Below are 25,694 nucleotides of genomic sequence, written 5' to 3' on the forward strand. Positions count from 1 at the left end.
AATACAAAATACAAAATACAAAATACAAAATACAAAATACAAAATACAAAATACAAAATACAAAATACAAAATACAAAATACAAAATACAAAATACAAAATACAAAATACAAAATACAAAATACAAAATACAAAATACAAAATACAAAATACAAAATACAAAATACAAAATACAAAATACAAAATACAAAATACAAAATACAAAATACAAAATACAAAATACAAAATACAAAATACAAAATACAAAATACAAAATACAAAATACAAAATACAAAATACAAAATACAAAATACAAAATACAAAATACAAAGTACAAAGTACAAAATACAAAATACAAAATACAAAATACAAAATACAAAATACAAAATACAAAATACAAAATACAAAATACACAATACAAAATACGAAATACAAAATTACAAAATACGAAATACAAAATACAAAATACAAAATACAAAATATAAAACACAAAATACAAAACACAAAATACAAAATACAAAATACGAAGTACAAAATACAAAATGAATTACAAAATGTGAAATATGTAATTCAAAATGCCATTCATAAAATACAATATTAAAAAAAAAATCAATTATCAAGCATACATAAAAAAAATTGTATTTTGAATAAAAACCAATAGAATAAAATTCGGAAATCGAAATATCAGTATTCCACTGTTTTAATTTGTAAAGAAATTTTGCATATGTATTTCACCTAGCAAATTAACAAACTCAGAGTAATTTTCTTAGAGTTTGTAGCTCAGAAACCTCTTTCTGTACAGCAAAACTGGCCTATAACGGTTTGAGAAAAGTATAAGGCTTCACAAATAACCGCTAAATTTGTGATTGATTCTTATCTCTACCAACTCAGTTTTTCTGAGTTTGGCTAATCTTCAAGCCGCAGTACATTTTTCATATATACAGAATAAAAAGTCATCACGCCACGCAGCGAAGATGAGGGAATGATATAATTTGACAATGGGCGGAGGGTACCTAGAGTGAACGGGTAACCGGAAACCCTCTAGATAACGAAATCTTAAAACAGAAGTTAGAAATTCGAAATCTGAAATCTGAAAAATCGAGATTGAGAAGCAGCAATAAGAAATGCAGAAAACTGTACCGTCCTTAATTTGGTCGACTCCAAACAATTCAATTCCTATCGATACTCCAAGTCAACAACATCACATTTCCCAGAATGATAATCTTGTTTTTATCATTGCGGGAAAATGATACATACAAAGTTGGGAAGTAACCAATTCGATAAAAACATTATCCTAAGGCAATGCTCGCATCGGACCTATCGTGGGTCGTTCACTTACGGAAAAACAGCATGTTGTTCATTGAACTTCTACGACCTCTTATTTGCCCTGTGAATCTACCCAATTTTTGGCTTTAATCCCGCTTCCAGCTTACCGTTTCGTAGAACAGCCAGCTGAAGAAAAAAAAAAACAGCTTGTAATTAGGTTTGACTGTTCGACGTTCGCCCATTTCTGTCTGTGGCTGAACTCGCTCTCTGTCTCTCTCAATAATCCGGCTATGTCAACATTTGCGTTTCGCGATTCAAGACATTCATTTGTTAGCCATGGTACTTACGAGTACCTCCTCCACTCCCTGGCATCGTCCTAATCCAAAAGTTTCCCACCCTGCAAGCAGTCGTCTTGTCGAATACCGCAAAGATCTTTATCTCCCAGGCTGCACTCACTCCTAATGACATGGAAATTTCGCTTCGAGTTAAGTTATAACAAATGGTAATACAATCATGCTGGTAATGATTATTATGATGATGACTGTGCTGCTTTCGGTCGCTCCTATTGTCTTGTGCGAATTGTTTCCGGGGAACCTTCTCCAAGAGGCATCTATTCGTCACTACCAACCACAAGGAGGAACTTTTTTCGTGCTTCCGTAATAGGAAAGTGTATAAGCATGTTAATTGAGGTGAGTTCTCGTTGGTTTTCGCTGGTACACTTAGCTAATTATGGTTGTTTTTGTGCCACTATAGGTCCCTCTTAAGCTGGTAGTCACTGGATTAGCGTGGTCTTAAGCGATAAAATTGATGACAAATGGTGCTCTTACTACCGGCTCACGAAGTCAGTCACTTTAGCCGGTTCCGGTTTGAGCTGCGATGGCGGCGACGGTGGTGGCGGCGCTTGGTGACAATGACAGGACAAATCTTTTGTGTTGGGCGTGAATTTGCATCACAATTTCCATAACTCAATCTCAGTGACGAGCTTAAATGCTTCTGCTTCGTAAAAACAAGAATGGGATCGCAGGCAGTTACTTGGTAAATGACATAACAGCATAATAAAAGTTAGAGCGTTTCCTTGCACTTCCCCCCAGACCAGAGCGATGCCACGATGCGATGCGGGGCCATATGGCGTGATAATTTATGCCATTAGAAGAGCCGCTCTTGTGCTGTTGTGTGTATGCTCTGCTGACAATAACATTGGCTTGAAGCGGCGGTTTTTTCGTTACTGTTCTGTTGCCATTGTTGTCTGCCTGTATACAAACCATTAATCGAGTAATGAAAGTTTGACCTGGAGTTTTATTTTACTTATTCCTGCTTTTGTTTTTCTCCACAGAATCGAATGAAGCCAAATCATCGCACCGAAACACGCTCAGCTCATCGCACCATCACGAGAGTCAATTCATCACCAAAAACAACAGTAGGGTAGTTAGTCAACGAGGGGGCCTCGCGGTGCTCCCCTGCAGCGTCACCATGTCAACCCCAGCCACTGTAAGTAAGTATTTCGTTAGTAAACGCGGGGTAGTTTAGTTTGAGCTTTGGTTTTGTTTTGTTTTTTTTTCTTGTCGACTTTTCCTCGTTTGGTTTTGGTTTTTCATGCACTTGGAATGCTAATTTATGCGCTTGCCGGCGAAATGGGTTAACGGATGGCCTTTTTTGTGTAAGAACAAGCGTAGGAAATGGAATTCTGCTATGACTGGTTATTTCTACATCGCAGATGAAACCAAACTCTCGTCATTTCAACATTTGTAACAAAAATGATTAACTTTACATGAGGGTATGCAACAAGTGATCGTACATTGCATGTTAGAGAAGAAGAAGTTTTTTGACGTTATGAGTTCCTGACTTCCTGAGTACTCTGGAATTACTAGCTTTGCGTTCGTTCTAGGAATGCGTGCATAAACAGGAATAGAAAATATAAGCGGTATAATAAACTGATCTGAAACTATATGGTTTGATTTCGATTGTAAAAAAGGATTTGAGTTATATGCCTATTATCTCCCTCAATTATAAAGTATATAATATGTACATTTTCTTACAAAAATAAATTATTAACCTCATCACGAATGAAATGTCTTCAAAAATTGAACAACTGAAGTGTGCTCCTCCAGTCGATTACATATGCCTCAGGGATGAAAACGGTTTTAATGCGTCTCATCATTCTTAGCAAAGTGGCACCCACGAAAGTTATATATATTTAAATTATAATTTCAACCAATTTGTCAAACAAGAATTGGGTATGAAGTAGCATTGAGCTATACTGTTGAGTGATAGAATGAGTTACAAAAATTTGAACAAAACCTCACTTTACGTTCGTAATTCAACCTAATCGGTCGACTTTTACTCTGATATCAGGTTATGGGCCCATTAGTAATAGATACCTATAGCAATATGTGATCATCAAGTTTAAAAAAATTTTTTGAATGTTCTTGAGTTCAAGGTAGAAGAAAAGTTCCGGAATCAAATCAGGTGTTTCGATGGCAGAAACGGTAATTAGACCACACGTTGCGACGGCTGTAATGGAGGGATGAATCCAACATGAAGCGCAATTGAGCTCAATCCAGAGCGAATGGTTGACGTCAACTCGGAAGCAGACATGCAAGAGGCGTTCCGAGATTTCTAAACGAAGAATTATTCAAGGGTTACGTGGCAAATGCCAATCTTTCAGAGCGAGCCCTGGCAATAGTTTGCCACAGTATCGAACTATACAGAAGGTAAAAAGGGTAGCTAAAACCTGAAAGAGCTTGAAGACAGGGTTTCAAGAATGCGGCTGATACCACAAAATATGATCGATGAACTAATCAGTAAAAGAGTATTTTTGTTTTCAATATGGGACTCGGAATCTGCTCACACTTCTGTTTCAGAGAGTGTTGACGAGAGATTGGTATTGGGGTTGTTACAATCTCCCGAGCACTCTTCAGGGGATGATCTTCTGGCACCTCGTATGCGTTACGTTGATCGGAGCACTCTTCAACCTTTTCGATGGCGATGCTGACAGGTAACATGTCCAACAAGACGCAGATTGTGTCGTATGACACTGTACAGTACGCACTCGCTGAGGTTTACGAGCCTATAGATGCTTTCCAGTCTACCACGATAACTGTTAGTACCTAGCACTTTGGACCGCACTGGCTCAACATGCCTAAGATATGAACGAAGTTGGCAAGAAGTTTCCGTTTGCTGCCTTACACCGCTTAGCTATTCGAATCATTCGAGATAGTGCTGGAAAAGCCGATGGTGGCCTCTCACGGGCTTAACCGACATGGCTGCCCTACGTGAGCTTGTCCTCGACCATAACCCCCAAGAGTTTCGAAGTTCGCTCTGAGATAATTGTACAGTAGGGTGCCCCAAAAAAATCGATGTTGAAAAAGTCAAGGTGCTCAGCCCTAAATTGAAAGATAATGTTATTTATAGCATTTTTGTAAAACATTTCGACTTTCTAAAAAATTGGTTTCAGGTCAGCCCAAACGTGATTTATGAAAAAATGACTTTTTTCAGCTACAAACCCACTCTTTTGCACTTTTTTCAATTCTGTTCGATTCCTAAATTTTTCCATGTATTTTTTTATTTTTGTGGGGTTGTTTTTGAATATTTTGCATGGTTGATTCAGCATCACATTCAATTATTTGACTTAAAGAGCCCATTGAACATCACAAAAAAGTGAAATTTTCTCATAAATTTCAGATAAAACCCTTCAAAACACATATAAAAAACATTTTTGATCAAGAACTGAAATTTTTATTGCAAAGTGGGATTCAATACGAAAATTTACATGAAAAAAGATCCTTGATATCTTACCGGGGGCTGAGATATTGGCGTTTTTACATGTGATGGAAAACTATGCATTTAAACAAATATGTTGAATAACTGTTTCATTTTGGGAGATAAAAAACAACAATGTTTAGAAAACAAATGCATTTTCAGATGGCTGATAACTTATTAGAAGGTTTAAAAATTCGGTAAAATTTGTGAAAAAAGTTAGAACGGAAATTGTGATTTTTAGTGCCTTCTATTTGAAAACTCAATGGTGCTCGTAATATATAAGAGATAGAAACATGATGTCTTCGGTAAAGTTTTTTCTTTTAATATAACCTAAAAATTTGTCGAAGACACCGTGCGTCTATCTTATTTTGATTAAAAAGTAAATTTTTTATCTCACCATAGGTGGATTGATTACCCATCTTTCTACATTAAAAGATGCATTTTTTAATATCCTGAAACTCCTCCGAACATATCTTATGGCTATAATCATCATTTGAACCACTATTTAAGAAATTATACGCACAAACGGTAAAATAAAATACTGTGCAATGAAGATATTGAGCGTATTTTTGACAAAATGCATAGTTTTCCATCACATGTAAAAACGCCAATATCTCAGCCCCCCGAAAAGATATCAAGGATCTTTTTTCATGTAAATTTTCGTGTTGAATCCCGCTTCGCAGAAAAAAATTCAGTTCTTAATCAAAAAAAAAATTTATATGTGTTTTGAAGGGTTTTATCTGAAAATTATAAGAAAAATTCACTTTTTTGTGATGTTCAATGAGCTCTGTGAGTCAAATAATTGAATGCGATGCTGAACCAAACCATGCAAAATATTCAAAAACAATCCCACAAAAATAAAAAAAATATATGGAAAAACTTAGGAATCGAACAGAGTTGAAAAAAGTGCAAAAGAGTGGGTTTGTAGCTGAAAAAAGTCATGTTTTCATAAATCACGTTTGGGCAACCTGAAAACAATTTTTTAAGAAGGTCGAAATGTTCTACAAAAATGCTATAAATAACAATATCTTTCAATTTAGGGCTGAGCACCTTGACTTTTTCAACAGCGATTTTTTTTGGGACAGCCAGTTGTACAGTCTCTAATTCCTGTTGCCTTAACACATGTACATGTCATTCCACAACACCGGGCCTAGAATGGAACCTTGCGGTACCACTGCGGTGATTGGTGATCAGTCGAAAAGTATGTAGACGACATACTGTCCACGAGCCACGAGTTCGATGAAATTGGATTCAAGTTGGACGATGAATGTCTTTTGTTGATTTAGATGATGGACTTGCCAAGGTCCTACGAGCCCACGATAATGGGTCTAGATGCGCCCAAGGTTAACTTGACGGCGGATATAGTCAAATCAAAAATATTGTAGAACTGGTCGTTTGAACGAAGGACGAGATCAACGGTCCAGCATATATGACCATCAAGAGAAGCTCTAGAAGAGGTTGACACGACGTTCGAATCGATATACGTACTATGTGTTTTAGACTTCGCTGCAAACATGCTGTTTGTGTTCGAAATATTCAGGAAGGAACACCAAATCTCATTCACCGATAAATCGTGCCAGGTTGTGAGCTGATTTATAAGGGACATAATTGTCACTGAGTGACCTCAGTTCACGAAACATGACGCATGTTGCAATTGACTACGTTAGCGACCGGTATCGAAATTCATGGATCCTCTATGCCTAGCAGCACATCTGCTCAACTAAAGAACCAAAAACGAGACAAAATCTCTTTATTTTAAGTATCGACATCTAGTGGTGGAGAGAACGCTTTTTTCACTCAAAACTACATTACACTTATACCATTCATATCTGCTCGTGGTGAAGAATTATTTCGGTTTCTCTTGTCCTCATACAAAACTAAAAAGCAAAACTGTGCGACCTCTCGTCGCTCTTTCGTCGAGAGAATTTTTTGTTCCTCCGGTACTGGTATAGCGAGAGTGCCATCATCATAATCATACAGTACCACATGGATACGTGGATACGAAAACCGAATATCTTGACTAACGCCAACCGTTTTTTTACATTGTTCCTAATGTTGCAAGTGTAGCGCGTCTGATTTGCATTACTCGCATTGTTAGGTATAATAAACGGTATGAGAGAAAAATTATTGCCGTTAGTCGAGAGATTGGTTCCCTACTCCAGCAAAATATTTAAGTAATTCAATTAACTGGTTAAAATGGTTTCAACAGTTGCGGGGTGTACGATCCATGAAATTTTGTTAGGCAATGTTTGAATGGTTGAGACTCGAGAGATTTTTAGTTTAATTTTTCTTTTCATGTTGATTGTTAATTGTTACTGAATTTCCGCTTGAAAAATCTCTTGTATGCTGTCCTGTTTTAGCTTGATTTTGATAGATTTAAGATCACCTTTTAGTTTGGTCATTGAAGTGATTTTTGTTGCATGTTCAAACTAGTGCACAGTGGTTTAAAACGCGTAAAATGCATTTAAATGCTAGAGTGTATTCGACAAAGTTTTTGTAGATCTTAAGCGGCATCTTTTAATACAAATAAATTTTTGAATAATTCACCTAAAAGTGAGAGAAAATTTTTATTTTTTTATTTACTCATCAAATCAAACGAACTGGTTTCACTAGTTTCTTGCAGACTTGGGCATGGGTAAAAAAATTTTTTTTTTGTTTTTCGGCGTTTTTTCATGTTTTTTTTCTTCAAAGATGTACAGAATCGAAAAGATTTTTGGTTTTTCATTAAAAAGTACGAAAAGCATTTATATTTACGGCACCGTACATTATTTGGAAAACATAAAGGTAGAAAAAAATTGATTTTTTCTGAAAATAATTGTTATGTCACATCAGACACATAAAAAAAAAAACATCAGACAATGTTGCTAATTTTGTTGAATAAAAAAAACTTGACATTTGCATGCACTAGTGACATGATAATTATTTCCAGAAAAAAAAAACAATTTTTTTCTATCTTTATGTTTTCTTAATAATGTACGGCAACGTAAATATAAATGCTTTTCGTACATTTTAATGATTCTGTACATCTTTGAAAAAAAAAACATGAAGAAACGCCGAAAAACCAAAAATAAACTAATTTTTTTTTACCCACGCAAAAGTCTTTAAGAGACTGCAAGAAACTTGTGAAACCACCTGGAGAAGCTAGCAATAATCCCCATCTTTCGAGTGAAGACTGTTATTTTTGCAGCTTTTTGCAGCTTTTCGAGAAATTTTAGTTTGGAAAAGTGCATTTTTTTTGTCTCTGATGTCCTAAACCCTATGAAAAAGTTGAGAATTTGCCCAAGGTATGTTCGGCAGAATGATGTATTTTCCAAATATATAAAAATGTCTTGAACATAATAGGCCTCTAAAATTATATCAGAAAAAGTTAATTGGTATTTTTCGATTTTTATGAACATCAAGAATGCCTGTGTATAAAACTACCTGTATGTGATTGATTTTCAACAGATAGAACCAAAGTGTCTTCAGCAAACTTTTTCTACATAAGATTGTCTACAACTTTGCCGAAGACTTTGTTTTGATTTGAGGAGTAAATAAAAAATTTATCTCACTTTTAAGTGAAATTATCGAAAACATATTTGCATTAAAAGATGCCGCTTAAGATCTACAAAAACTTTGTCGAATACACGCTAGCATGACATTTTCATACTCAAAAGGCTGACGATCACGTTTTTCGCGTTTTAAACCACTATGTAGTGGAGCGAACTGTTCGAACGATGCACTGTAAAGTCAATGTAGGATGTAACAGCGAAAAACGAATGCGAAAGCTCCGTTCAGGATTTGCAGCAGAGTTTTGTTCGAAGTTGCATATCTGTTCTGTGCTTTCAGTGTTCCATGTGCAGAAAGCAAACATCGAAAACTTCATTCAAGGTCAAGTGAAGTACGAGCTACGAGTAAGTTCTAGAGTTGGGCTAATGGAGAAGACGTTGTTGGATGAAAGTGGATCATCTTCGTCGATAACGTGATTGGAGCTGTACCGAATACTAGGACTAGGAAAAAGTTATTTTTGAAAATTACCGAATATTCGGATTGTCGAATGATTATTCGAACTCGCGCTTGTCTAGGGTGGTTCACTTTAATTCAAATGGGTTATTAATTTTTAACAAACTCAAGTTAAAACCATTGTTCTGTAAACTGAAAATTCGGTACTTCCAACGAAAAAACTTTTTCCCAGCCCTATTATTCGGTGCAACGCTAGAAGTGACATATCTGACGTTCGCGTATTTGCATATGTCCACGGGGGATGCTTTCCGTGCGTTCGAGGAATTTAAGGCTCGCGTGAAAAATCAAACTGAAAGGAGAAAAAAACTAATAACCAATAACTAGACGGAGTATATTTCTTAAAAGCCCTAGTCTTGCTATGAATGACATGAAAGAACGGTACCGCAACATCCACAGAAATAACAGTAGGATTTTGTGTAAAGCCACGACCGCAAGGTTCACGTAGAACTAGCCATTTATGTTTACGCATTTACAAGTTACAGCACTGAGAAGCGACCTCCGAGTTTTTTTCGTATGAAAATATCTGATATACATGAGAAAACAATATCCTAGCCAAAGGGCTAACTGAATAAGTATTACCCGGACTCTGCATTGTCGATTGGAACGATTCATAAGTGGTTTACCGAGGTTCATTGTGGTTATACGAACACAGTTGACGATCTGGGCGCTCAAAAGAGGTCACTGCACCAGAAAACGTCAAAAAAATCCATGATATGATGTTGAATGATCCCAAAGTGAAATTAAGAGACGTAGCTAATGCTATAGGCATGTTATTGGAACGCGTGGGCAATATCTTGCATTCAGTTTTGTCGCGTTTGCTCACAATGGACCAGAAACGAATTCGTGTGACGACTTCCCAGCAGAATTTGGTATTATTTTCGCGTAAGCCGATCGATTTTTTGCACCGATTCATAACCATGGATGTAACCTGGATCCATTACTACACTCCTGAGTGAACGCAACAGGCAAAACAGTGGGTTTTGCCAAGCCCAGGTGCACCGGAGCGTCCGAAAGCGAAACAATGGGCCGGAAAGGTTATGGCCTCCGTATTTTGGGACGCACATGGCATCATATCTTGGAAAAGGTAGAACCACAACCGAAGCATACTATTTATCATTACTGGATCGATAGAAAAACGAAATCGCCGAAAAACGATCGCATTTGAAGAAGAAAAAACCGCTTTATCATCACAACAAGCGACTATAACTTGTTCCCTAACCTGGAGAGATGGCTCAACGGTAAGCGTTTTCACTTAAATGAGGAGGTCATAGCTGAAACTAACGCGCATTTGACTTTTCCTTACAAAGTTATAGCATATTTCAGCATATTTTTTCGATAACTTTAGGGACAAATGGAACTTATAACAGTTCTGAGCACCCATTGAAGATAGGAATTTTGTTTGTTCAGCAAAGATTCATTTTTTTGCACGTTCTAAAACTTTGCCGAATGAATGATTCCTCTATATCTTAACACAAAATAGTTAGTATTTTTGATATAATAAAACCTACTGTAAACTATACTCGCCGTTCTCTAATATGGGTGGATTGGGACAAATGGAATCTAAAGGGGTTTTTTAGTACTTCAGCTTAACTTCAAGGAAAAGTATTGACATTATGATTCCACTTACCCCTTTTTAAACCTATACGTTCTTGAAGTTATCGAAATAATAAGCTAAAATATGACAACATTTTGTAAGAAAAAATCTTGGAGATATATGACCTTCGGCAAAAATGTGTGTTTTGTGTGCTCTAACAATTCTTCTGAACAACACTTTTGTGTAAAATGCAACTAACAAAAGTTAAATACAGAAAACTATCTTTCAAGTAAGTTCCATGTTATTTAGTTTATAACTTTGTACCAAAACAGATAGGGTTTCCATTTGTTCAACAAAGTTTCATATATTTGAATCTTTTACAATTTTGATTAGGAACTATTCTTCTATCTCTTAACACAAAAAAAGCTAGTTTCTATATTTTTAGTATATTAAACCTTTCATAATTTTTCACAATTTACGACTATGCGGGTCACTCATACGAACAATTGTTTCGAAGACACTATTAACCTAGGATTAAGGTGAAAGGCGGTATGGAATTAAGTTCCACTTTTTGCCTTATTGGACCACTGTGCAGCGGCGATTATTTAGTGGAAATGTGGGTTCCGGATATTTCACTAAATTATCGCCGCTAGACTGGCAACCTGAAATATAGCATTTCTTATGTTAAATCGTACCATCCTAAGTTTAGCTGGCGAGATACAGCATTTTATGATTCAACCGTCCGCTCGGGTCAGACGCTGGTGTACGCCGACTCTAACACGATCCCCTCGCCAGTCAGCATGCGACCAAAATTTCCACCGGGGGTTGGTTAGCAGTAAGGTTACTAGTATCCCGGTCGGCGCCTCGTGGAGGTTGGGATAGGAATTGCTGGAGGTGAGTGACCGCATTAGGGTCTTAACTTACGCGTGTCCAGCCATTTACCAATTGTATTTCTTTCCTACTTTATTTACGGTTAAGGTGAAACTGCTTTGGTGTTTGCTGTAGTGATGCAAATATGAGGTTATGGGCCCTATTACAGAAGACGATTTGACCTGGCCTGTTCATGTACTTGAAATGAGACGAGTCGCTTATCAAAGCTTCTGTAATACGGTTTCATGATTTCACATGTGATTAATTTACTATTTCCGAGTCTTGGTGTTTGAAAATTCGATGTCGGCTATTTGTGGTGTTTACATAGTTGTTTTCTGTATACTTCTTTATAAGCGAATATTGTAGTAAATGTAAATGAAGGTTTGATCGTAGAACGGTAGGTGATGGATTTTTGTGCTAGAAAAGTGAAAAGAAATCTGGAAAAGTTTGCAAACCAAAACACTGGTTTCGTTTTGCTCATATTGCTCTTAAAAAATTAAATTTTCTCCTAATTTGGTAGAGAGAATGTGAACAAAAAATCAAAAAAAAAATGGATGATGCCTGCTCACATACGCTAGTACAGTCATCATTATCAAAACAGGTTAATTACTGTTTGTTGAACCATCAATACAATATCCCACAATATTATTCATCCAGATAATAAAATTATTGGAGCAGATTGTAGAAATAAATACGAAAAAAAAACAAAACTTGACTCCTAGTTAAACACCGGCAAATCTCCACAGGCGGATGCATATAAATGAAATGGGATTTATCCCGTGAAGCGACACAAACCCATAGAAACTAACACTCGCCCCAGTATTCACTCCCCAGGCCGACAAGTACTTCACTTCCTGTCAAGCCGAAGGATGTTTAGGGATTTCGCCTTCATAACACTAAAATAAAATAAAAAGGAACGCTCTACTTCATGCTATCTGGATTACTCTTGGATTCTGGCTCTTATTTATTTGAGGCTACCTTTATCAGCTGCAGAAACCGTTGGAGTACATCCAAGATACAATTCAAAAGTACCTCTTTTTTCGTTGCCGGCCCCTACATTAATATTATATTTGGCCCGAGAGCATTCTCCGATACGTACGACCATTCACTCGAAACTTTAGTGACCGTTTCACGGGAAACAAAATTTCAAGCTAAACCAGAAGAAACAAATTTAATTTCGAGTAAAACCTGCTAGACAACCATTTCAATTTCTCGCATCAACGGATTTGAATGATTTTTGTGTGTGTGTACGTTTTGTGTTTCTCGGCGTCGGGTTTATATGTCATAAAAATAATGAGAATCAACTGGAAAAGTTGAAATAAGTCATCAGATTATTATGATTAAATTCAAGCTGACGTAGCGTCGTTGTCAAGACGATTGTCAAGTAGATAAAAATGTGTTTATGAGGGTAATTTTCAAAGCCGAAATAAAAATGTTGTTTACATAACTTCAAAGCGGGCTTTGTGTTGCTTTTAAATTATTACTTTGGTTTTCCACATTGGATTTGGTTGGCTTAACTGCATTCCTTCTGTAATTGAGGTATTTTCATAGGGTTTGAACTCTTTTAGTACTCTAAGTGTTTTTTTGTATTGATTTCCGTGGTGGTAATTTATGTGTTATCTAACAAAGGGTCGTCATCGGTATGTTCGGAAACAAAAGTTTTTAAATCAACATAAATTCTAACGGAATGAACTCTGGTGAAATTTTGCATTATTTCCTGTTGATTCTAATAAATTTCTGCTGAAAGAAGCTACTGTAAGCAGTTCGTTCGAAAACCAATGTAACATTTATTTACGGATATTTGTCATTGGAGCATTTGATCGATTACTACATTCAAACAAATCAGTGGATTGCGTCACGAACCAGGACGTTGTTAATGATCCCAACGAATTTACTATTTTGTTATACAATAATTTTTTTTTAAATCCTGTAAATGTGGATGTTTTTCGTCCAAGAAGGAAACACTTATCTACCTTTATGATATATATTAACACAAGATACGGATTCACTCTTCACGCATTAATGCTCTTTTATTGGGGATTCGAGTAATCTGAACTTTTAGTACCCCCTGCAGTGTATGGCGATTTTGGGGAAATACTAAAATGGCCTCGTTAGTCTAAGCAGCATCACGTTGCCCGGCGGGATGCGAAAAAAAATGCGAGAGATAAACTCGAAGGTATAAACTTTTATTGCCATCCCCTCGTACGGAGCTAATCTGCTTATCTTTATTTCGTCTAGAAGACCCGCATCAAAGCGCTGGTGTGCATAAAACCCCCTGGCAGGTGCCTATTTAGGAGTGAATCCAGTGGATAGAGCTCAAAAAATAGACAACATATCTGCGAAAATTCCTCCTCATTCATGCGGAAAAAAGATTTCCTCGCAGCGTTTCGGCCGCTTCCGGTGCTTGATTTTATGACGCTGCCATGAAATTTGTATGTATTCATTTCTGAGCAGACGGAGACCGTCATTTTGCTAATAAAAACTAACCGCCTGGCATCAGCTGTTCTAGCGATTAAACGTTCGGCTCAATGGTCTCTAAGCTCCGACTGCATCAAATCTCATCGTCTAAAAGTCATTCTATTCCATTAGAAGCTCCAGAGCTATCATTTTCAATCGAATATAATTATCCTGCAGTGAAATTATCTCGAGGAATAAAAAATTCCCCAACTCTTAGTGTGAGGATTTTGTTTTCTTATCTTTCATTCTACCTGCCATGGCCAGTCGTGTGGAAAGTGGTTCGGCAGGGAACGGTTTCAATTAATTTTGCTCTTTTACCGCCTTTTGCTGCGGCATTAGTTTTTAACAGTCCAGCCTGTGCTTCCTTACCCTTTCCTTTCTAAGTAGTCGTTGTCAGCTTCCGAAAGTACTTTCATCGCGACCAGTGCAGTGACTTTCATCTCGTGAATTCAAAAATAGCGCTGTCAACCCACGCCGGCCGTCTTAACGAATCCCTCAAAGACGGTGGAATTTGGTGCGAACAAGCATTCTCACTGGCAGCAGATGTTGCCGTTGTCACTGTTCTTTCACGGATAAGCCAGATAACTCAGGGATCGTTTTGCTATGCAATGAGCAAATAACGGGTGCTGTCGAGCTGAACTGAACAATTTTACCGGAATTGAAATGAGGAATAAACAGTTTTCTCTGTGTCGAGATAGCGAGTTAGAGTTTGCTACTATCGTAGTCGTGCGCAGGATATTCTGTTTTGGGGGGAGGGTTCTATACAGTGACATTTGGCTCTTATTCTTTAGAAATAGTTCTATTGAGTTATTGTTCCGTCTGTTTAGAAAATCTAATGTTTTTACGCTGTATCATTATCATTTTCTAGGATTTTTTTTAATTGAGCCTTATCGATAATATCGGTGAAACCTCCAGTTATGCTCCTTTAGAATAGCTCAGTGGTATGTGCTCTAGTATATTCGTGTTGAATGTTTTCTTCAGACGATGCATACTAATTTGCATCTGTGAAACTCACAAGAAGCTGTTTGTGACGCGAAAAATGAACGCATATTATTTTGCCAAAAGTCCATAGCTGAATGTAGATATAGACCGAAGCTCAGAATCCAAATCCATTTAATACTTCAGGTCCAATTCCAAAATATAAATCCAAGTTTAAAATCTCAAATCCAACATCACATTTCAAAAACTTAAAATCTGAAATTCTTTTTCAAAATAGAAATCTCAATCTATGTTTTTACTCCATATCCACATTCTTATATCAGCTTCAATTCCGATACTCATTCCTATTCAAATCACAGTTTGGCCTGAAACTCTAGCCCCAAGCCCATAATCAATGTTTTTCATAACCATAGACCATGCTGCTTGTAATTGCAATTGTTATTCTAATGCCAATCCCAATTGTAGTACTGCATTGATTCAAAATCCAAATTGTAATTATTATCTGATTTCCAATTTTTTATCCACACTCGATTAAAATCCCAGACTAAATCGAAATCCTTCATTTCGATTCCGATCCCATTAAAATCCTAATCCTAATCAAGGTTGTTAATACGATAGAATATCGTCGACAATCGTCATCGCCGTTACCGATAACGTATGGTATCGTTATTGACGATGACGATAGCGTCTTCAAACATTAACGTTATCGGCGATGACGGTAGTCACTAGACGTTATCCTCTCACTAACGTCTTATGTCAATTTTGTTTGCTGTTGTAGCGAGTGATGTAAGGATTTGACCAAAAAGCAGGCACGGGGTGAGGTAACGTTTTTTCACTTCAGAGGGTTGGAGACGAAGCATCACTAGGCAACAGAAAGAAACTTTTCCTTATTTGTTTATGTTACGCTTCTCATCAGAAAAATAAATGTCCAAGTTTTGATTGTTCTAGCTTTTAAGGCACTTTTTGTAGCACAAAATAGCAAGGCATTAAATAGCAAGGTATCTGGCATTGTCATATTTGCGTTTGAAATGCATCTAAATGATATATTTAATGATGCAAAAATTGGTCTTGCAGTGGTTGTTAATAAACAAACGTTATCGATTCGATACCATCCAGCAGTTATCGCCTTTGACAATGACGATAATGTTTGAAGACGTAAGCGTCATCGTCGATAACGATAACAGACGGTATCGTTATCGGCGTTTTCGATAGGTTATCGATTATCAACCTTGATCCTAATACCAACTCCAATTCCGTTCTCAATTCAAATCACATTCCAATCTCGTTGCAACCAGGTTGCAGAAAGCTCTGTCTAACATACATTATTAGACTGACAACATTTACAGCACAAATTCTTGGGAAACACTTAATATTATAAATGAAAGTCACTTCCCAGGATCATAATAGATTATTACTGATGAGAACCAGGACCAAATTAGAGAACAATCAAACTGAAATGCGACTTGGACCTAATTCCAGGAGCTGCTTCACTAGTTTAGCTTTTACATCAACTGACCTGGAGTCGTATCAATAGAGTTCAAAAAACGATCTGTCGAAAATTGCTTTAAAAAACATGGCCATGGCGTTACGCACAGAACCTGCCCTGGTACGGTGTTCGATGCAAGGGCTTCAAGATTGATCCCAGTTCGACGACGGAACATTCAGCAGGCAACATTTGCCGCTAAGGTTCTGAACAAGGAAGTTGACTGTCCCAGACTACTGTTATTACTTGATATTCGTGTTTTATCGCGAGTTCTCAGGATTTCAACTTTTCTTCAAACATGGTTTCTCCGCACAGCATTTGGATTGAATGAACCTATATCATCGACACGTGCCTTTACTTCTTTACTTGTTTCTCGAGTAGAGTAGCAAGATCCGTTTGTCAACTAATAACTAATAACTAATAACTAATAACTAATAACTAATAACTAATAACTAATAACTAATAACTAATAACTAATAACTAATAACTATTAACTAATAACTAATAACTAATAACTAATAACTAATAACTAATAACTAATAACTAATAACTAATAACTAATAACTAATAACTAATAACTAATAACTAATAACTAATAACTAATAACTAATAACTAATAACTAATAACTAATAACTAATAACTAATAACTAATAACTAATAACTAATAACTAATAACTAATAACTAATAACTAATAACTAATAACTAATAACTAATAACTAATAACTAATAACTAATAACTAATAACTAATAACTAATAACTAATAACTAATAACTAATAACTAATAACTAATAACTAATAACTTATAACTAATAACTAATAACTAATAACTAATAACTAATAACTAATAACTAATAACTAATAATCCCAGATGTCCAATGATTTTAAATTATAAATACAAATACAAATAACTAATAACAAATAACTAATAACAAATAACTAATAACTAATAACAAAAAACTAATAACTAATAACTAATAACTAATAACTAATAACTAATAACTAATAACTAATAACTAATAACTAATAACTAATAACTAATAACTAATAACTAATAACTAATAACTAATAACTAATAACTAATAACTAATAACTAATAACTAATAACTAATAACTAATAACTAATAACTAATAACTAATAACTAATAACTAATAACTAATAACTAATAACTAATAACTAATAACTAATAACTAATAACTAATAACTAATAACTAATAACAAATAACTAATAACTAATCACTAATAACTAATAACTAATAACTAATAACTAATAACTAATAACTAATAACTAATAACTAATAACTAATAACTAATAACTAATAACTAATAACTAATAACTATTAACTAATAACTAATAACTAATAACTAATAACTAATAACTAATAACTAATAACTAATAACTAATAACTAATAACTAATAACTAATAACTAATAACTAATAACTAATAACTAATAACTAATAACTAATAACTAATAACTAATAACTAATAACTAATAACTAATAACTAATAACTAATAACTAATAACTAATAACTAATAACTAATAACTAATAACTAATAACTAATAACTAATAACTAATAACTAATAACTAATAACTAATAACTAATAACTAATAACTTATAACTAATAACTAATAACTAATAACTAATAACTAATAACTAATAACTAATAACTAATAATCCCAGATGTCCAATGATTTTAAATTATAAATACAAATACAAATAACTAATAACAAATAACTAATAACAAATAACTAATAACTAATAACAAAAAACTAATAACTAATAACTAATAACTAATAACTAATAACTAATAACTAATAACTAATAACTAATAACTAATAACTAATAACTAATAACTAATAACTAATAACTAATAACTAATAACTAATAACTAATAACTAATAACTAATAACTAATAACTAATAACTAATAACTAATAACTAATAACTAATAACTAATAACTAATAACTAATAACTAATAACTAATAACTAATAACTAATAACTAATAACTAATAACTAATAACTAATAACTAATAACTAATAACTAATAACTAATAACTAATAACTAATAACAAATAACTAATAACTAATCACTAATAACTAATAACTAATAACTAATAACTAATAACTAATAACTAATCACTAATAACTCATAACTAATAACTAATAACTAATAACTAATAACTAATAACTAATAACTAATAACTAATAACTAATAACTAATAACTAATAACTAATAACTAATAACTAATAACTAATAACTAATAACTAATAACTAATAACTAATAACTAATAACTAATAACTAATAACTAATAACTAATAACTAATAACTAATAACTAATGACTAATAACTAATAACTAATAACTAATAACTAATAACTAATAACTAATAACTAATAACGAATAACTAATAACTAATAACAATTAACTAATAACTAATAACTAATAACTAATAACTAATAACTAATAACTAATAACTTATAACTAATAACTAATAACTAATAACTAATAACTAATAACTAATAATCCCAGATGTCCAATGATTTTAAATTATAAATACAAATACAAATAACTAATAACAAATAACTAATAACAAATAACTAATAACTAATAACAAAAAACTAATAACTAATAACTAATAACTAATAACTAATAACTAATAACTAATAACTAATAACTAATAACTAATAACTAATAACTAATAACTAATAACTAATAACTAATAACTAATAACTAATAACGAACAACTAATAACTAATAACTAATAACTAATAACTAATAACTAATAACTAATAACTAATAACTAATAACTAATAACTAATAACTAATAACTAATAACTAATAACTAATAACTAATAACTAATTACTAATAACTAATAACAAATAACTAATAACAAATAACTAATAACTAATAACAAAAAACTAATAACTAATAACTAATAACTAATAACTAATAACTAATAACTAATTACTAATAACTAATAACTAATAACTAATAACTAATAACTAATAACTAATAACTAATAACGAACAACTAATAACTAATAACTAATAACTAATAACTAATAACTAATAACTAATAACTAATAACTAATAACTAATAACTAATAACTAATAACTAATAACTAATAACTAATAACTAATAACTAATAACTAATAACTAATAACTAATAACTAATAACTAATAACTAATAACTAATAACTAATAACTAATAACTAATAACTAATAACTAATAACTAATAACTAATAACTAATAACTAATAACTAATAACTAATAACTAATAACTAATTACTAATAACTAATAACTAATAACTAATAACTAATAACTAATAACTAATAACTAATAACTAATAACTAATAACTAATAACTAATAACTAATAACATATAACTAATAACTAATAACTAATAACTAATAACTAATAACTAATAACTAATAACTAATAACTAATAACTAATAGCTAATAACTAATAACTTATAACTAATATGAACTTTCGCTTTCGATGCCTTAAAAGCGATTTGTATCATCATCAAGTTTGCCTGCTTACTCAAACAGTGCCCTTTGAACGCCCTGAAGTCTTTCCCATTGAGCCTAATAAGTGCAAGGCAATTTGGCACGATTTGGCCTTATGAATCATTTCTGATGAGCTGGCGTACGCACTTAAAGTATGTTGAGGCATACCGCAACAGATCAAGTAATGGTCGCGGTGGTTCAGTCAGAAGTTAGCAATTCACTTTGGCGGCGACAAACGGATATCTGCTATCCTCCAGTCGTTTTTAACACATTACGCGATAAACCTCGTCGAAAGCACACATCCAACGAGTGCTACCCCGAAGTCGAGAGCCTCTATCGGGATTCCTGCTAAATATAGTTTTTGGTGATCGTTCTTTCAGCATTTTAGCTACATTCCTGGCCCACTGTGGCCTGCCGTTTATTATATACTTTACTATATTAGCCGATTTGTTTGCCTGGTACACTTTATGGCTCATGGGTCTGGGCCAAACACCATTTCCCAGTTTACCACCAAAATTGACCGCAAGATTCTGCGCTCAAAATCATCAAGCCGATCAGCTTCTTTCACCATACGACCATACTGCCCCTGTTTACATAGTTGACGTAAGAGCCAAAATGACCAAAATGCACTTTTTCGTTGATTCAGATTCCTTTCCCTAAGATACATACACTACAAATGGAAAGAAAACTATTTTGTTCTAAAACTTTTGAGAAATATTGGAAAACCTTCTGGCGTAACTGCCAATTGGTCGCAAAAACTGGCGTCACTCCATATGAGGTGCAATTGTCTATGTTAAGTCGTTTTACTCGACTGTTTAACTACTGTCTGTTTGTCTAAGTTAAGTCGTTTAATTCGACAAATATTCCATGGAAAGAGGAAAAGGGGAAAGAGGGATTGAATTCTTGTATTGTATATTAATATTTTTACAAACACTCAGCCTCAGGAAGGTCTAAAGTCATCGTGCCCTTTCCTCCTGCTAGTGAATATTTGCATCAGATGAAATAATTGAAACGTGTGTGTATATTATGGTGGGTTAATTTATTCGAATTGCCAGAACGTTTTTATGGTTCTATTTGGGGCCCCAAACAATCCTGACACTACCGGAAGTGGATTGATCGATGGCTCTCTAGGGAGAAACATGCGAAAAAGTTTTCCTATACTAATTTTCATACAAATTCATGTACATGTACGCGTAATCCATATTCGGCAGGTTTAGCATTGTCTTGGGGCCTAAATTGACAAAAAAAAGTTTGTTCGGGCTCTGTGCTGTCAAGTTTGCATTTTTCCTTGTAACGATTACCCACCTTAGCGTAAATGTAAGTTTTTGTACATGTGTTTGTGTGTGTATGTGTGTGGGTTTGTATGTGTGTTTGTGCGTATTTGTCTAATTGAAACTGACGATGGACAATAACTGACGTTTGACCGAAACACGATTGATAAAACTAATTCAACTGCGAGGCAGAGTAGGAAGTAGTCGAGTTTTTACGCCAAGCTATGCGAACAATCTGCAAGAAAAATGCATGTTTATCCGCATAAACTGACGTAGCGGTTTTTCTGGATTAATTACCATTGGCAGACTCGTATAACCCATGGGGCCTCTATTCAAACATCAAGCTTCATAAAATTGACAGACTATTTTGTTTCAATTGTATCTTAATATAATTATTTGGGTTAAAATAACAAAAACACGTTTTTCTCGCAATGATGGTGTTGACTGTTACGTCAACTATGTAAACAGGGGCAACATAGAGGGCCATTGGAGAATCAATGTTTTATGAAGTGCTAGTTTTGTACGGGTTTACGGGCTGCGGACCTTAGCCGGCTACGCAATCCGTAGAAGACCCTGTTTATCTCACGGTTAACTTCATTGTAGTATGTCAACAACAAGGTCAAATAATTCGTCGATTACTTCAAATGATTCCCCTTCATTTTCAACCCCAGCATCAACATCCGATCCGACAACCTTTTACACTCGTTACCAGCCTCCATGTACTTCGTTTAGACAGTTTATGACAAGCCAAATTCTCGCAGCTTCCAAAGGTCCAAAGGTCTTTTCCACTGCTCTACGGGTAATACCAATGGATTCGGTTCAGTTTCTCACAAATCAAAAAATTCTGGATCCTAATCCCAATTTCAATCTCAATCCCAATTCCAATTCCATTCCCAATCCCAATCCCAATCCCAATTTAAACCCCAATTCCAATCCCAATACCAATTCCAATTCCAATTCCAATCCCAATCCCAATTCCAATCCCAATTCCAATCCCAATCCCAATTCCAATCCCAATCCCAATCCCAATCCCAATCCCAATCCCAATCCCAATCCAAATCCTAATCCCAATCCCAATTCCAATCCCAATTTCAATCCCAATTCCAATCTCAATCCCATCCCCAAACACAGTCTCAATCCCAATTCCAATCCCGATTCCAATTCCAATTCGAATCCCAATCCCAATTCCAATTCTAATCCCAATCCCAATTCTAATTTCAATCCCAACCCCAAACACAGTCTCAATCCCTACCCAAAGCCCAATCTCAATCCCAATCCCAATCCCAATCCCAATCCCAATCCCAATCCCAATCCCAATCCCAATCCCAATCCCAATCCCAATCCCAATCCCAATCCCAATCCCAATCCCAATCCCAATCCCAATCCCAATCCCAATCCCAATCCCAATCCCAATCCCAATCCCAATCCCAATCCCAATCCCAATCCCAATACCAACCCCAATCCCAACCCCAATCCCAATCCCAATCCCAATCCCAATCCCAATCCCAATCCCAATCCCAATTTCAATCCCAATTCCAATCTCAATCCCATCCCCAAACACAGTCTCAATCCCAATTCCAATCCCAATCCCAATTCCAATTTGAATCCCAATCCCAATTTCAATTCCAATTCTAATCCCAATCCCAATTCTAATTTCAATCCCAACCCCAAACACAGTCTCAATCCCAATTCCAATCCCTATCCAAAGCCCAATCTCAATACCAATCCCAATACAAATCCCAATCCCAATCCCAATCCCAATCCCAATCCCAATCCCAATCCCAATCCCAATCCCAATCCCAATCCCAATCCCAATCCCAATCCCAATCCCAATCCCAATCCCAATCCCAATCCCAATCCCAATCCCAATCCCAATCCCAATCCCAATCCCAATCCCAATCCCAATCCCAATCCCAATCCCAATCCCAATCCCAATCCCAATCCCAATCCCAATCCCAATCCCAATCCCAATCCCAATCCCAATCCCAATCCCAATACCAATCCCAATCCCAATCCCAATTCCAATTCCAATCCCAATCCCAATCGCAATTCCTAACACACCTAAGCTTAATTCCAATCCTATACAAATTTAAACTTTTTTTTTAACTTTTTTATGCGTTTTATTTCACCTGGATGTTCGATTTATCACGTGTTTGTACGCATTTTTTTGACGTAGGATTACGTCTTTGTTTTCTGTACTGGGATGCATTCTTCAAAAAAGGAAATGAAACTGGCAAATGTTGCGACAGATTTTAAACAAAGCAATAAGTTGTTGGATAGATAAAATGATTGACAATTTTTTTATACGCTAGTTATTACCATTATTTCATTACTCAGCGCTAAATTGATAAAAAGTTTCAAGGGCAAGTTTGCGCGAACAAGAACTAATCACATGCGAGCATTTCTAGCACAGACAACATGAATAGACACAGCCATTCCCTCTGATATTCTTATTATCAATATCAAAAGAAAGATTGTCAGCCTCCCCGTCCCAATAGGTCATTTTTTGTTTACTTCCATGAACTTAGACTAATTTGATGTCTTAAAGGTTAATGCTTTTCGTAAAATTTGATACAAACCTTTTTCTTAAAGAATTTCTAAATCTGCTGTTAGAACCAGGGATACCAGATGTGCAGATTTTTATTGATTTGCAGACATTTGAAGTATTTTCATAGTTTCTGAAGATTTTTGTCAGAGTCTGTATATATATGCACAGATTTTTCCAAAATGTGTGCAGATATTTGTCTGCGCGAGCGAAATTTTTTCTAATTACGGATAGATTTTTTTCATATTCCAAGCAGATTTACCCGGTTTTTCAAACAGTTGCAGACATTTTTAGAAAACACCTGACACCTCTGATTCGTACATTTCTGAACGTGTGCAGTCGAGAAAAAAACTGTAATGCTGTAATGCTTTATCTCATGAATATGATAACCATATATTACCCAACAAGAATTATACATTTTTGCAACTATTATGCGTTATAAGTTATTTTTACTTCATTTCAGTTTCGATATTCATTAAATATCCGTGAGTGGATAATATCAAAAGAGTAAATTCCTAAATAAACAATTTTATAGAAGAGTAAGAGTCGGCGAAGGCTTTTGATTTTTTGTCCATTGCCTAAGATTTATTCAAAATCTTTTTCAAAATTTGAACATTGTTAGATGACATTTTTTCCTTTGTAACTTGACAAATAATACAGTGGTTTTTCGCTTTTATCAATATTCGTTTTCATTACCACTCCCAAAATTCACGCTCGATTTTCTCACGGTTTTTTTTTTTTTTTCGTTTCTATCACGCTTTTCAACTTTTAAACTTAAAATCAGACTTCCTGAAATCTCGCTCGTACAAAAAAGAGACAATGCGCTTTGAGCGTTGCGCACACGAGACAGCTTGCGCGCAAATTCTCGTGAGCTCGTCTCGCGAGCTTGTTTCTCATATTGCTTTGAGCTGATGGCGCAAGGAAGAAATTTATTTTGCCCAGAAGGATGAAGACAGGAGATTTTATGTGATTTATTATTTACGGTGTTATAGGAGCTTGCGTCAGAGCACTGTTTGAATAATGAATGGTGTGTAAACTAATTCATTTGTTTATCAAATCATATGTTGATTAAACCGACTTTTGTTAACAATAATGAAGAACGTTTTGTTACGATATTTATATATTATTATTTTCTTTGCGAACGGTATTAAAATGCATGATATTTTTAACTGAAACAAATATACTAGATGCAGAGTGTTATGTTGGTTAACGTGGAGATGCTGTCAGTTTCTGTCGTCGTTTAAGATGTCATTGACTATTATATAATAGAAACCATTCCACAGAAAATCATATTCAGTTTTGTACTTATAAGATTAGATGTGATTTTTAATTCGAATACAAGCCTTTCGGGGGTTAAAAATAACAGAACCACTAAACCAATATAATCAATTTTATATTTTTCCATACATGTTGGGGGTAAAGGTGTTGGATAGAATTTTCAAATAAGGTATAGATATTGCAAATCAGATATATGATTCTAGAGCCACATTAACTCTAGTGCGACTATATATACTCGTATTTATAGTAATCTGATCTTTTTTTGCTGTTAGGGGAATATTACCTTGTGCAACGATGTGAACTTTTGTAATAATCTTAGTAATATTGTTTTATGAAATTTTCCAACTAATGCATCTCCAGAAGGGTCTGAGGGCTCATGCTGTATCGAAGACACAAATCTTTGAGTAACTCTGGGAGACGTGTTGCTCGAATCATGTTGCTGATACATGATGCTTTCGATACCGGAGACGAAAATGCAATTCAATGCTACGGTGTTATATTATCTAGTAAATATATGTTTTATAAAGTGCAACATGGAATTTATGAATGAATTTCAACCATTACAACGTTCGACTCGTCAAATGCGGAGTGTTAATCCTAGAAAGATAGTCTGCGTCAATTTGAGTCCTGAGTGTTATCATGCCAAATGTCCTATCATCATCGAATATCTACCATTTTTGATTTGGCTGAATCTCAGCACACGTACCTGACTTAACAAACTGAATATTTTTCGAGGGCGGGCAATTTTTTCAGACTCACGAGAATTTTTTTAAAAGAACATAAGTATTTTG

General features: G+C 34.5%; 1 protein-coding gene across 1 annotated transcript in view; it reads left to right on the forward strand.

Annotated features, from left to right (window-relative positions):
* The window catches only part of LOC129726079 (uncharacterized), a 238,158-nt gene that overhangs the window by 131,018 nt on the left and 81,446 nt on the right, over nucleotides 1-25,694 (forward strand). Inside the window, exon 2 of the mRNA XM_055682689.1 lies at nucleotides 2,578-2,732. Coding sequence (XP_055538664.1) covers nucleotides 2,578-2,732 — 155 coding nt within the window. The remainder of the gene's footprint in view (nucleotides 1-2,577; nucleotides 2,733-25,694) is intronic.

This window comes from Wyeomyia smithii, chromosome 2 (genome assembly GCF_029784165.1).
Source record: "Wyeomyia smithii strain HCP4-BCI-WySm-NY-G18 chromosome 2, ASM2978416v1, whole genome shotgun sequence".
Lineage (NCBI taxonomy): Eukaryota > Metazoa > Arthropoda > Insecta > Diptera > Culicidae > Wyeomyia > Wyeomyia smithii.